Raw genomic sequence first — 14,873 nt, 5'->3', positions numbered from 1 at the left:
CGTGTGTGTACAACAGCAGAATAACAAAGCCAAATGAGCTAAGACAAACTACCCTACCTCGGCCTGCCCCCGCCCACCCCACCCCCAGTCTGCATTCCAATAGGAGTCATGTGGTGAGTGTCACTGCAAGGGGGGAGTGCTGTGCTCCCTCTCACCCCCCCACGCACCCTTACACTCAGTCACCTACATAACCCCATGTTTATCCAAATGCTGAGCCTGGAGACTGAGCATCTTCTCCTAAGGTAGTGACATCATGACAAGGCCTCTATGTCGTCTGGAGCCACTGTCCTTCCTGTAACTAATGATGTCTGGTGCACAGAATGAAATAGAACAGAGTAGTAATATATGGATTTCTATGGTCTGGTGTCTCTCTGGTCACGTGACATCATTCAGACGGTGGCCACCAAGTCTCCTGAGGTTGAGCACCATTGAGATTTCAGCCAATCGTGGAGCTGTACCAGACGTCTTCCCAAGCAGACACATTCTCTGATTGGTAATTGGCACTAGATAAGCCTGTCATTTTAGACCATATAACTATGGTGGGACTAAGTCATAAGAGAATAGATATAGTGTCATATTCAGCTATGTGTATTGGAACCCTATAGCGCTTTTAATATTGACTCTACTTGGAACAATTTATTATAACACTTTTGTTTAAACCCTATAGCATTGTCAAGTGATGGGGACAGTACAAATAGACAGAGAAGGATATTGTGTCCAATCCATGTATCTCTTAAAGTTGTCCTCTCTCCACTATCATGAGACCCTACTAGGAGACAAAGGAGTGGGGGGGATTTTAAAAGTGATGTTCATCTATAAAAGTTATGTTTATTGTTAACTTTTCCTCAGCCAATACACTATTTCATGAGACAGTAGGGGAAGATAATGGTGCTGTGCTCATTTATCAGAAGTGGAGAGAGGAGAGGTTGTGTATAAGGGTGTGTGCGCTTGTGTGCATGTCTGTGTGTGTGCATACACGCTTGCGTGCGTGTCTACCTTGCAGTCTCTGGATCTGTCTGGTAAAGCTCTCTGCCTGGTGAGCACTAGCCAGACGCTCATCTTCCAACAGACCTGAGACAGAGGAAAGAAGGAGCGAGGGGAGGAAGAGAATGGGGGGATATGAGAGGAGGAAATGTACAAGAGGAGGGAGAGAAAGGGGGAGGAGAGGAGGAACAAAGTGAGTATGCATGTGAGTCAGCAGAATGGATCATGGGGGAGTTGGGGGCAGGGACAACTGGCACAAGAACCATGACAGCTGAGCAATAGGACCTCCCAACCCTCTCACAACCCAGCCGTGATGTCACAATGAACTGAACACCCAGCATGCAATCATGGCTACAGCTGTCACACACAGTCTCACACACACAGGCACACATACACCCACACTCACTCACTCAGACACACACAATTCCACACACTAACACAAATACAGTCACACTCAGACACAAACTCTTCACTCACACACACACTCACACTCACAAACAGCAACTCACCCTGGATCTCCATGAAGCTCTCTTCATGTTGTTGAGACACCTCCCTGGCCTCCTCCAGCTCCAACACCAGCTGCAACACATGGGACTTCAACTCCTCCAAGTCATCCTCCTCTAACATTACTCCTTCCACCTCCTCCTCCTCCACTTTCACCTCCTTCTCTTCTCCCTGGTCCTCCTGCTGGCCCTTCTCTCCGTTCCCCACCTCCACCTCCTTCTCTTTCTCCTCCTTCTCATCGTTCTCCTCCAGGGTCTCCCTCTCTTTGGCCGTCAGCATGTCCACAATGCCAGGCCTTTCCACCTTCAGGTCACATATGTCATCTAGAGAGAGAGGGATGGGGGAAAGGAGAGATAAAGATAGATAGTGTGTGAGAGAGAGATAATTACTACCTCGGTAAACAGCTTAGTTTGCAAACTCCTTTCATACAGAGGTCTGCATTGGCCTACAAAGTAGTAGCAGTATTTCTTAACACATTGACCGCTCTTCATATTATACCTCCTGGTGTTTGCAAGCTGAGAGGCAGCTGTGGTTCAACCCCCCACCTCATTGCTTGTCTAGGCTTTGAGTCTCTTACCCCAACCCCCTGACCCCCAGCCCCCACTCCACCTGCTGCCCCCCGGTATGATCCTCACCTGGTATCCACAGAGACACACCCCCCCCCACCCCCCAAAGACTTCCCACACACACTCGTTATTGCCCACACAGTCCACCACCTGAGATTGCTGTCATCAGACCAAGCAGAAGACTGCTGAGCAACTATTCAAGTAGTGTTACCTGTTCTACAGAGCCATCTAGTGGGAAAACAGTGGAACAGTCAGAGAAACTCAGAGGAACTCAAAAACACTCAATACACTCTATGGAGCTATATATGTCTCTTTAGAATCATCTAAAATGATGCTGAGTCAGGCGAAGAAAGAATATTTATCTGTTGATACACTTGAGTCATTGCATTTGCAATATTTGAGGTAGACTGCTTTCTATGTTAAAGAGATGATAGAAATCACAAGGACAAAAACTCAGAGTGCGAGAGAGACAGAGAGGGAGAGAGAGTAAGAGAGAGAGAGAGAGAGAGACACTCACTCTCTCTCTTGCAGTGCATGCTGGGAGTTTGAGTGTTTGGTGTGGAGGGCTCTGTCCTAACTAACTTGATTATTTTCTTGGACTTTTCTTTCAATTTTATTTTTCTATGGTGGAGGGTTAATGCAATATTTGTTTTAGCGGTATCCACAGTTTTTTCAAAGTTAGGGTGGAAGAGGACAGAGTAACTTTCCTGGGGTTTGGAAGGTGTGGTGTGCACGATGGCTTCTCAGCCTAGCGCGGAGGAGACGCTGTCGATACAGCATGGATTCAGGTGTGTTCCTGAGAATGGAGTTAAGGTGGAGGAGGTTCTGCTCGCGGTCAGTGAACAGGTAGGAGCTGAATTTATACATTCTGCTTCTAGAATGAACAAAGCTGTGGTCGTGTTCATGAAAAGGGCTAATTTGGTTGGTAGGCTAATTTCTTGCGGAATATTTGTAAGTGATGTGTTAGTGTCAATTTCACCTCTCTCTACCCCATGGACAAGAGTGGTAGTTGCAAATTTGCCTCCGTTTCTTACGGATGACCAAATCAGGAAAGAGCTGAGTCGTTTTCGTAAGTTTGCTAGCGGTTTTCGTGTACTGTCAGCAGGCTTTCAGGCAGATGCCGTTAAGCACGTTGTTTCATTCCGGAGGCAAGTGTTTATGTTTCTGAACAACAATGAGCAACAACTAAATGTGCATTCGATTGGGAGCTCTGGTGGAAAAAAGTGAGGCATGGGGAGGGGCTCTATGCAGGGTTTGCCAGCACAGATAGTCTACGGTGTTTTGAGTATGGGGATTTGGGGCATAAGAGCTTTGCGTGCCCACATAAAGCCCGCAGACAAGGTGAGGGTACAAGCGCCAGTGGGGGAAATCGAGGTCAAAGTGCAGGGGGTAAGGAGATGCAGACAGCAGAAGCTGGGCCCTAGTCATGCCAGGGAAGGTGGTGTAGATGAGGCTGGGTCTAGTCAAGCTAGAGATGATGGTGTAGATGAGGCTGGGCCTAATCAGGCTATGGATGGTGGTGTAGCGGGGGCTGGGTCTAGTCAGGCTAGAGATGGTGGGGTAGCTGAGGCTGGGTCTAGTCATGCTATGGAGGGTGGTGTAGATGATTCTGGGCCTAGTCATGCTATGGAGGGTGGTGTAGATGATGCTGGGTCTAGTCAGGTTATTCTAGTGGATGAGGAGAGTATAGTGGGGAAGTGTAAGAGATTGTGGGGGAGGAGGAGGGTGTCAAGCGAAAAAGGGTGTGGACAAAGGCACCATGGAAATTTTGCCTGTTGCTCTGGGTGATGCCCTGACCAGAGAGAAAGGGCAGGTGGTCGGGGTGGGAGATGGAGATGAGGAGGAAAGTGAGTCTGAGGAAGAGGATGAGGAGTTATTTTTTTCAGACTCCTCTTCAATGGGCCCGGAGCTGACAGCCAGTCAGGCAGATGGGTCTAAGTTCACGTTGAGAGAATTGACAAGGTTCCTGAATGAGACTAAGGGGGAAAAAGTTCATCTTGAGGCTTTTTTTTCTGATCCTAGAAAGTTTGTAAGATCAGTACAACATGCTATGAAAAATGAGGGGCATGGTGTCCTCTCACCCAGGAAACGGTTTAGGTTGAGGAAGTGGGTCACAACAGTGCGTAAAGGTTTACCTTCAGACACTGTTTAGATGTATATTTTCTTTCTGACACTGGGGCTTTTTGAGCTTTGCTATTGGTCTCTATTTCTGCTGGCTTTTCTCCCACTTCTTATGGAGACTCTTCGGGTAGGCTCACTCAATATAAATGGCGCCAGAGATGCGGGAAAGAGGAGTGTGTTGGGTGAATATGTAAAACAAAAAAAAGTACAGGTGTTGTTTCTGCAGGAGACACATAGTGATGTGTTGAATGAAGTCGATTGGGAGCTCTGGTGGAAAGGGGCAAGTGTGTTGAGCCATGGGACAAATCCTAGTGCAGGGGTGGCAGTCCTTTTGCACCGGGGCTGTCTGTCAAACGTTGCTCCTCAAAGGAGGTGTGTAAAGGTAGACTGCTTGTTGTTAAAGCAGAAATTAACAACATGGGTTTTGTCTTTATAACTGTGTATGCGCCTAACACAGGGAGAGAAAGATGGGTTCTATTTGGGAGCCTTAGACAGGAACTCTCACAGGTGGCGCCTGAGGAGACGCTGGTGGTCGGAGGGGGCTGGAACTGTACAATGGATTTTATGAAAGACAGAAATGGGGAAGAGCCTCATTCAGTGTCAGTGGGAGTGTTAAGAGACATCATTAATCAGTTCGACCTAATGGATGTTTGGAGAACTAAATATCCAAACACAAGACAGTATACATGGGTGAAGGTTTTTGGGGCTAGGGTGAGTGCAGCCCGACTTGATCGGTTATACGTGTCTAGGAATCGGAGCAATAGGCTGCTGTGCGCTACCATTCTCCCGGTGGGGTTTTCGGATCATCACATAACCATGGCTCAGCTGTCTATTTCATCAGGGCCCCAGCAGGCATCTTATTGGAAGTTCAATGTAAAGCTCTTACAATATGCCACTTTTTGTTTAGGTTTCCAAAACTTTTGGGAAAGGTGGGGGCAGCGAAGAGAGGAGTATGAGTCTCTGAGTCAATAGTGGGATGTGGGGAAAGTCCAAATTCGGCTTTTCTGTCAACAGTACACAGCTCTCTCATCCTCAGAGGCTAGGAGAGTAATGGGGGAACTAGAGCATTGTATTAGTGAGATAGAGGTAGAGATGGTGGGGCAAGGCAATGTAGGCCTCCAGGCTAACTTAGCCAAATTACATAGGGACCTGGGCAGTTTTTTCCAGGTTAAAGCAAAGGGAGCACTTGTAAGAGCTAGGTTCTCCATGCTCAAGGAGATGGATGCTCCCAGCTCCTTCTTCTTTGGTTTGGAAAGACCAAAGTGAAGCCAAGGGCATGCATTGTCTATGGCTGTCTGATGGGCGGGTGACCTCTGTGGTGGGTGAGATGCTGGAGCGGACTGTGGAGTTTTATACTGAATTGTATAGGGCAGAAGTGTGTGATCCTATGTGTGCTCAAGTCTTGTTTGCAATACTCCCTAAGCTCTCTCTGGCACAGAGGGATGAAATGGACATTCCTCTGTTGTCCCATGAACTGGAAGTAACTGGCCGTAACCCAGATGTCGATGGACTCCCAGTGGAGTTTTATAAAATATTCTGGGAAATAATTGGACAGGATTTTTTTGCGTGTTGCATGAATGCGTCGGGCGGCTCTCACTCTCCCGCCCAAAAAGGGGGGACTTGTGTGAACTTAAGAACTGGAGGCCTGTGGCATTACTCTGTGTGGACTACAAGATATTTGCCAAAGTCCTCTCTAACAGACTGAAGTCCCATTTGGACTCGATAGTACATAAGGACCAAACATATTGTGTACTGGGACACTCAATCACGGACAACTTGTTCTTAATTAGGGACATGTTGGACTTTTCGAGAGGTTCTAATGTGAACTTTGGACTGGTCTCTTTAGATCAAGAGAAGGCTTTTGATAGAGTGGACCATGAGTATGGGTATGGTCCACAATGTGATGTCTGTGTTTGGGTTTGGGAAGAGTGTTTTGACATGTGTGAAGCTGTTGTATGCTGGCGCATCATGTATGGTCAAGGTGGGAGGGGGGCTCAGTAGGCCAGTCTGGGTGAGACGGGGCATTAGACAAGGATGCCCTCTATCGGGGCAGTTATACACACTAACCATTGAGCCTTTTATAGGACTGCTACGCAGGAGACTGCAGGGAGTGTGCTGGACAGGAATGGATGTGGTGACAGGCATAGCAGTGTCAGCATATGCAGATGATGTTTCTGTGATGGTCAGGGATGATCAGGATATGCAGGCACTAGAGACCAGTCTGAAGGTGTACGAGGGAGCTTTATCAACTAAGGTAAACTGGGGCAAGAGCAAAGCTCTGTTATGTGGGACATGGGGGGGGGGGGGGGGGGGGATGGGACTCCTCCCCTGCTTCCAGGGGATTTGCAGTGGGGTTGTGAAGGGCTTCAAGTATTGGGGATGTACCTGGGCTCTGAGAAGTGGGTAAGGAAGAACTGGGAGGGGCTGTCACAGGCAGTGGTGTCAAGACGGGCCAGGTGGAGGTGGCTCATGTCCCAAGTGTCATATAGAGGGAGGGTGCTGATAATTAACAACCTGGTGGCATCTTCCCTGTGGCATAAACTGGCTGTCCTCAATCCCCCCGCCGGTCTGTTCGCAGACCTGCAACGCAAGCTGGTGGACTTCTTCTGCTCAGGCCATCACTGGCTGAGGGCAGCAGTGTTGTACATGACCGTTCACGAAGGAGGACAGGGCCTGGTGGAACTGGAGAGCAGGATGGCTGCTTTCCGGCTAAAGGCGGTGCAGAGACTGCTGTACCATGCTGATGTTGGCTGGAGGGAGCCAGCATGCGCGCTGCTGAGGAGAGCTGGCGGATAAGTGTTGGACCGGCAGCTGTTCCTCATGAAGCTGGAGAGGCTGAGTACAGAAGGTCTCTCAGATTTGCAATCTGCAATGCTGAGGGCCTGGCAGCTGCTAAGGCCCATATGAGAAGGGGGTGTGGAGCCACAACCCAGCCATCCCTTTGAGAACCCAGCCACCCTGCAAAGGCAACTGATGGCAGGGGGTTTACAAAGGCTGGGTGACCTGAGACTGCTGGGAGAGGAGGGGTGGAAAACCCCGGAAGTCTTGGCACAACAAACAGGAATAACGTCTCTTAAGCTGCTGGAGAGATTCCTGGAGAAGGTCCAGGAGGCACTGTCTGAGCCGGTAAAAGGGATGTTTGAGCGGCCAAATGGAGAGGGGCCACCAATGTTTCCGCCACTGCAGGTGAGGCAGAGACTGGAGACTGGCAAGAGGGTCTGGAGGACTTATTAGATTTTAACACTCCGAGCCTGGGGGAGTTTGAGGATGTGGGAGGTAAAGCCTCTACAACCTCTGCTTTAAGGTTAGGAACATTAGAAGCCTAACAGGAGTGAAGGCACATCAGTGGCAGGGGGTATGTGGGGTGGAGAGTATGGTGGGTTTTAGGTGGAGGGGGCTCTACAAACAAAGGGTTCTTCATGGAGCCCTGGCCACTAACAGCTGGTTGGCACGGGTTGAACCAGGAATCAGGCAGGGGTGTCTTTTCTGTCAAATGAAAGAAACTGTGATTCATGTGTTTTCTGTGTGCACCAGGTTAATGCCTTTAATGTTGGAATGTCTGTGTGAGAGGTTGGGGGTGGTTTTTACTGTTGAGATGTTTATAATGGGATTATAATGGGATGCAGGTTTTCGAGTAAGGAAAAAACAGTCTCTCTCAGACAGAACGAGTCTCCTTCCTGAGAGTGTCTCCTTCCTCAGCCTGAAGGTCCCGTGGTGTTTATACTTGCATACTTTTGTTTGTACAGATGAACGTGGTCCCTTCAGGCTTTTGGAAATTGCTTCCAAGGATGAACCAGACTTGTGGAGGTCTACAATTTTCTTCTGAGGTCTTCGCTGATTTCTTTTGATTTTCCCATGATGTCAGGCAAAGAGGCACTGAGTTTGAAGGTAGGCCTTGAAATACATCCACAGGTACACCTCTAATTGACTCAAATTATGTCAATTAGCCTATCGGAAGCTTCTGAAGCCATGACATCATTTTCTGGAATTTTCCAAGCTGTTTAAAAGCACAGTCAATTTAGTGTATATAAACTTCTGACCCACTGGAATTGTGATACAGTGGATTATAAGTGAAATAATCTGTCTGTAAACAATTGTTGGAAACATTACTTGTCATGCAGAAAGTAGATGTTTTTACCGACTTGCCAAAATGATAGTTTGAAGAAAATGTGTGGAGTGGTTGAAAAACTAGTTTTAATGACTCCAACCTAAGTGTATGTAAACTTCCGACTTCAACTGTACATCATGGCTGACAGGTGCTGGTTTCTATATATATTTCTATATCCTGTTCTCATCCTCTCACACACTTCCTCTCAATTCAATTCAATTCAAGGGGCTTTATTGGCATGGGAAACATATTGCCAAAGCAAGTGAAGTAGATAATAAACAAAAGAGAAATTAACAATAAAAAAATTAACAGTAAACATTACACTCACAGAAGTTCCAAAAGAATAAAGACATTTCAAATGTCATATTATGTGTAAATACGGTGTTGTAACAATGTGCAAATCATTAAAGTACAAAAGGGAAAATAAATAAACATATAGATTGTATTTACAATGGTGTTTGTTCTTCACTAGTTGCCTTTTTCTTGTGGCAACAGGTCACAAATCTTGATGCTGTGATGGCACACTGTGGTATTTCACCCAGTAGTTATGGGAGTTTATCAAAATCGGGTTTGTTTTCGAATTCTTTGTGAATCTGTGGGAAATATGTATCTCGAATACGGTCATACATTTGGCAGGAGGTTAGAAAGTGCAGCTCAGTTTCCACCTCATTTTGTGGGCTGTGTGCACATATTGTAGTCTGTCTTCTCTCTGTAGGTGATGGCTTTGTTATGGAAGGTTTGGAAATCGCTTCCTTTTAGGTGGTTGTAGAATTTAACGTCTCTTTTCTGGATTTTGATAATTAGCGGGTATCGGCCTAATTCTGATCTGCATACATTATTTGGTGTTCTACGTTGTACATGGAGGATATTTTAGCAGAATTGTGCATGCAGAGTCTCAATTTGGTGTTTGTCCCATTTTGTGAAATCTTGGTTGATGAGCAGACCCCAGACCTCACAACCATAAAGGGCAAAGTGTTCTATACCATGAGGGGGAAAAAGTATTTGATCCCCTGCTGATTTTGTACGTTTGCCCACTGACAAAGAAATGATCAGTCTATAATTTTAATGGTAGGTTTATTTGAACAGTGAGAGACAAAACAACAAAAATCCAGAAAAAGTCATGTCAAAAATGTTATAAATTAATTTGCATTTTAATGAGGGAAATAAATATTTGACCCCCTCTCAATCAGAAAGATTTCTGGCTCCCAGGTGTCTTTTATACAGGTAACGAGCTGAGATTAGGAGCACACTCTTAAAGGGAGTGCTCCTAATCTCAGTTTGTTACCTGTATAAAAGGCACCTGTCCACAGAAGCAATCAATCAATCAAACTCTCCACCATGGCCAAGACCAAAGAGCTCTCCAAGGATGTCAGGGACAAGATTGTAGACCTACACAAGGCTGGAATGGGCTACAAGACCATCGCCAAGCAGCTTGTTGAGAAGTTGACAACAGTTGGTGCGATTATTCGCAAATGGAAGAAACACAAAATAACTGTCAATCTCCCTCGACCTGGGGCTCCATGCAAGATCTCACCTCGTGGAGTTGCAATGATCATGAGAACGGTGAGGAATCAGCCCAGAACTACACAGGAGGATCTTGTCAATGATCTCAAGGCAGCTGGGACCATAATCACCAAGAAAACAATTGGTAACACACTACACCGTGAAGGACTGAAATGTCCGCCTGCTCAAGAAAGCACATATACATGCCCGTCTGAAGTTTACCAATGAACATCTGAATGATTCAGAGGACATCTGGGTGAAAGTGTTGTGGTCAGATGAGACCAAAATGGAGCTCTTTGGCATCAACTCAACTCGCCGTGTTTGGAGGAGGAGGAATGCTGTCTATGACCCCAAGAACACCATCCCCACCGTCAAACATGGAGGTGGAAACATTATGCTTTGGGGGTGTTTTTCTGCTAAGGGGACAGGACAACTTCACTGCATCAAAGGGACGATGGACGGGGCCATGTACCATCAAATCTTGGGTGAGAACCTCCTTCCCTCAGCCAGGGCATTGAAAATGGGTCGTGGATGGGTATTCCAGCATGACAATGACCCAAAACACACGGCCAAGGCAATAAAGGAATAGCCCAAGAAGAAGCACATTAAGGTCCTGGAGGGAGCTGAAGGTTCGAGTTGCCAAACGTCAGCCTCAACCTTAATGACTTGGAGACGAGCTGCAAAGAGGAGTGGGACAAAATCCCTCCTGAGATGTGTGCAAACGTGGTGGCCAACTACAAGAAACGTCTGACCTCTGTGGTTGCCAACAAGGGTTTTGCCACCAAGTACTAAATCATGTTTTGCAGAGGGGTCAAATACTTATTTTCCTCATTAAAATGCTAATCAATTTATAACATTTTTTTGTTGTTATTCTGTCTCTCACTGTTCAAATAAACCTACCATTAAAATTATAGACGGATCATTTCTTTGTCAGTGGGCAAACGTTCAAATTCAGCAGGGGATCAAATACTTTTTTCCCTCATTGTAACTGATTCAATTATTATTTTTTTTGCCAGATCCTAATTGGTAAGTTGAATTTTATGTTCCTTTTGAAGGCATAGAAGGCCCTTCCTGCCTTGTCTCTCAGATCGTTCACAGCTTTGTGGAAGTTACCTGTGGTGCTGATGTTTAGGCCAAGGTATGTATGGTTTTTTGTGTGCTCTAGGGCAACGGTGTCTAGATGGAATTTGTATTTGTGGTCCTGGCGACTGGACCTTTTTTGGAACACCATTTTTTTGGTCTTACTAAAATGTACTGTCAGGGCCCAGGTCTGACAGAATCTGTGCAGAAGATCTAGTTGCTGCTGTAGGCCCTCCTTGGTTGGTGACAGAAGCACCAGATCATCAGCAAAGAGTAGACATTTGACTTCTTCTAGTAGGGTGAGGCCGGGTGCTGCAGACTGTGTGGGGATTAAGTGTGGGGCTTAAGCTGCATTCCTGTCTCACCCCACGTCCCTGTGGGAGGAAATGTGTGTTTTTTGTCAATTTTAATTTGTTGACTTGTTTGTGTATATGGATTTTATAAAGTCATGTGTTTTTCCCCCAACACCACTATCCATTAATTTATACAGCAGACATTCATGTCAAATTGAGTCAAAGGCTTTTTTTTAATCAACAAAGCATGAGAAGGCTTTGTTTTGGTTTTTTTGTTTGTCAATTAGCCTGTGCAGGGTGAATATGTGATTTTCAATTACATTGAGATGATTTCTGACGTGCTGTTCCTTCTTTTTCCGTAGTGTATTTCTGTATTGTTTTAGGGATTCACAATAGTGAAGGCACAGACTCAGGCTTTCTGGGTCAATACCTTTTTGGTTGGACAGGTTCCTCAATTTCTTTCTTAGGTTTTTGCATTCTTCATCAAACCATTTGTTATTGTTGTTCATTTTCTTCAGTTTTCTGTTGTCACGTTCTGACCTTTATTCCTTTGTTTTGTCTTTTATTTAGTATGGTCAGGGCGTGAGTTGGGGTGGGCAGTCTTTGTTAGTTTTTCTATATTTTCTATTTCTGTGTTTGGCCTGATATGGTTCTCAATCAGAGGCAGCTGTCTATCGTTGTCCCTGATTGAGAACCATGTTTAGGTAGCCTGTTTTCCATTGTGTTCTGTGGGTGGTTATTTTCAGTCTTTGTGTGTCTGCACCAGATAGAACTGTTTCGGTTGTTACTTTGTTGTTTTGTATTTTTGAAGTGTTCAGTTGTTTATTAAAAAGATGAACACTAACCACGCTGCGCTTTGGTCCTCTCCTTCTTCCACCCAAGACAGCCGTTACATCTGTTTGTAATTTTTTTATTTGATAGGGAAGCTGAAAGGTCAAATATACCGTTTAGATTTTCTACTGCCAAGTTTACATATTCGCTATTACAGTGGAACGTTTTGTCCAGGAAGTTGTCTAAAAGGGATTGAATTTGTTGTCTAATTGCTTTTTGGTAGGTTTCCACACAATATTCCTTCCATCTGTAGCATTTCTTAATATTACTCAGTTCCTTTGGCTTTGATGCCTCATGATTGAGTATTGCTCTGTTCAAGTAGACTGTGATTTTGCTGTGATCTGATAGCGGTGTCAGTGGGCTGACTGTGAATGCTCTGAGAGACTCTGGGTAGAGGTCAATAATAAAGTAGTCTTCAGTACTACTGCCAAGAGATGAGCTATAGGTGTAGCTACCATAGGAGTCCCCTCGAAGGCTACCATTGACTATGTACATACCCAGCGTGCGACAGAGATGCAGGAGTTGTGACCCATTTTTGTTGGTTATTTTATCATAGTTGTGCCCAGGGGGGCACATGGGGGAGGGAATGCTGTCACCTCCAGGCAGGTGTTTGTCCCCATGTGTGCTGAGGGTGTCAGGTTCTGGTCCAGTTCTGTAATTTAGGTCATCACAGACTAGTACATGTCCCTGGGCCTGGAAATTATTGATTTCCCCCTCCAGGATGGAGAAGCTGTCTTCATTAAAGTACGGAGATTCTAGTGGGGGAAAATAGATAAATATAGGGGTGGCAGGTTAGCCTTGTGGTTAGCGCGTTGGACTAGTAACTGAAAGGTTGCAAGATCGAATCCCCGAACTGACAAGGTAAAAATCTGTCATTCTGCCCATGAACAAGACAGTTAACCCCACTGTTCCTAGGCCATCATTGAAAATAAGAATGTGTTCTTAACTGACTTGCCTAGTTAAATAAAAGGTAAAATAAAGATAGCACACAGGAGGATGTTTTTCTCTGTTAAGATTTCCTGTCACACCCTGATCTGTTTCACCTGTCCTCGTTATTGTCTCCACCCCCTCCAGGTGTCGCTTGTTTTCCCCAGTGTATTTATCCCTGTGTTTCCTGTCTCTCTTTGCCAGTTCGTCTTGTATGTCCAGGTCAACCAGCGGTTTTTTCTGTTCTCCTGCTTTTTGCATTCTACTTTTTATAGTCCTCCCGGTTTTGACCCTTGCCTGTTTCTGGACTCTGTACCCGCCTGACTGACCAGTCTGCCTGCCTTGACCACGAGCCTGTCTGTCACTCTGTACCTCCTGGACTCTGATCTGGTTTTTGCCTGTCCACGACCATTCTCTTGCCTACCCCTTTGGATTAATAAACATTGTAACACTCCATGTCTCCTGTGTCTGCATTTGGGTCTCGCCTTGTGCCTTGATATTTCCTTTTGAATTTCTAGCCAAATATAAAATATTCCTGTTTTGATTAATTAAGTAGAGTGAGTTAGGTCTGCTCTATATCAAATTAGCAGAGCCAGTGGGTCCGTCTTCTCTATACCATGTTTCTTAGGATGACAATGTCTGTATTTCTGATTGATGGCAGATGACCTCAGGCCTTGGATATTCCAGGATGAGATAGTGAAGGCTTTGTGTCCCATAAATGTTGTTGGTTGTGTGGTTTGGCATCAGGCCAGTAAGTGTGAGCAGAGCCTGCTGAGCATCTGGTTCCTGTCACACCCTGTGTGCCATTGGCTTCGGCTAATGTAAGAGTGGGGGTTGGGCCTGTTTACCTGCTCACGGCCTGGGCCCATGTGTGACTTCCATGTTTAGGCCCTCTTTGAGGGAGTGGGGGCCATGGGGTGGGCAGGAGGGGCATAGGTCTGATCTGAGGGGGCCTACATGGGGTGTGGGCATGGTTGACTTGGGGGGGGTGTTGATTGGTTGAGGTGGGGATGTGGTCTGGATTGTAGGTCCTCTCGGCCTGGGTCCTCTATGTGTAGGTCCGGGGGGGGGGGGGGGGTCCCGCAGGTCTGGGAGATTGTCTTGCTGGTCTGGGCGGGGTGTCTATTGATCTGTTGCTCCTGTGTGAGGTGTTGGTGCTGCGTTTGAGAGCGATGTCCTTTAGGGTCCGGGCAAAGGTGGGCACTGCTGCCTTGTATAGGTGGACCTGGTCATAGAAGCTGTTCAAGTCCAGGGTGGAGTGGTGGGCCAGCAAAACATTTGGTTTTGAGGCACAGTCACGGGAAATACTTGCATTTACCCGCTGTATGGTAGCAGGTTGGAAGTCTTTTCGTGGTAGCAGAGTGGAGATAATCACTTGTGCATTGGGGAAAGTAGAAGAAGCTTTTTTAATAACTCCCTTGAGTGCTGTGGCCACCCTTTCCTGCTGGGCTCTCAGGTCATTTGTGCCTGTGTGTTTTATTATGTGGCTGGGTGATCCTAGTTGGTCCTCAGACAGAAGGTCTAGGGCGCGCTGGGTGTTTGGACACCAGAGTTTAGACACACTGTATTTGGGAAAATGTATTTTTTTTCTTGTATATATTTCCCATTTGAGTCCATAAGGAGTACAATCTGTGTCTTGTGTATGTCCTCAGTGGGTGTGGGCGTGTTGTCAGGAGGGCTATCAGGGTGGCTGACGGGTCGGGCTTGGGGTTCTTCATTTGTATGTCCCGCTGTGATTTCGACGCTGTGGTCAGGGGTGGACTGTTCTGCTGTGGTGTCGAGACTTTTGTCGGAAGCTGAGGTGGTCTGTTCTGCTGGCTCTCCTCAGGGGTGGCCACCTCTCTAGTGGGTTGTTCTCTGTCACGCGCCATCCCCCTCACACTCTCCTCCAGCAGTCTGATCCTCTCCAGTGCTCTGTTCTTCTCTTGCTCCTGCTTCTTCTCCTGGAGATGTTGT

General features: G+C 46.4%; 1 protein-coding gene across 5 annotated transcripts in view; it reads right to left on the bottom strand.

The window, feature by feature from the left end:
* Window positions 1-14,873, bottom strand: part of LOC110500156 (coiled-coil domain-containing protein 136) — a 61,912-nt gene that overhangs the window by 12,827 nt on the left and 34,212 nt on the right. For all 5 annotated transcript variants that reach the window (XR_005038561.1, XM_036957484.1, XM_036957483.1 and 2 more), the window contains exons 3-4: window positions 1,494-1,811; window positions 997-1,071 (exon numbers count right to left, since the gene is read on the bottom strand). Coding sequence is in view for 4 of the 5 variants with exons in the window: in XM_036957484.1 (XP_036813379.1) it covers window positions 997-1,071; window positions 1,494-1,811 (393 nt within the window). In the remaining variant the exon portion in view is untranslated. The remainder of the gene's footprint in view (window positions 1-996; window positions 1,072-1,493; window positions 1,812-14,873) is intronic.

The sequence above is a fragment of the Oncorhynchus mykiss genome, chromosome 21 (genome assembly GCF_013265735.2).
Source record: "Oncorhynchus mykiss isolate Arlee chromosome 21, USDA_OmykA_1.1, whole genome shotgun sequence".
Lineage (NCBI taxonomy): Eukaryota > Metazoa > Chordata > Actinopteri > Salmoniformes > Salmonidae > Oncorhynchus > Oncorhynchus mykiss.
This window is presented reverse-complemented; position numbering and strand designations above follow the sequence as displayed.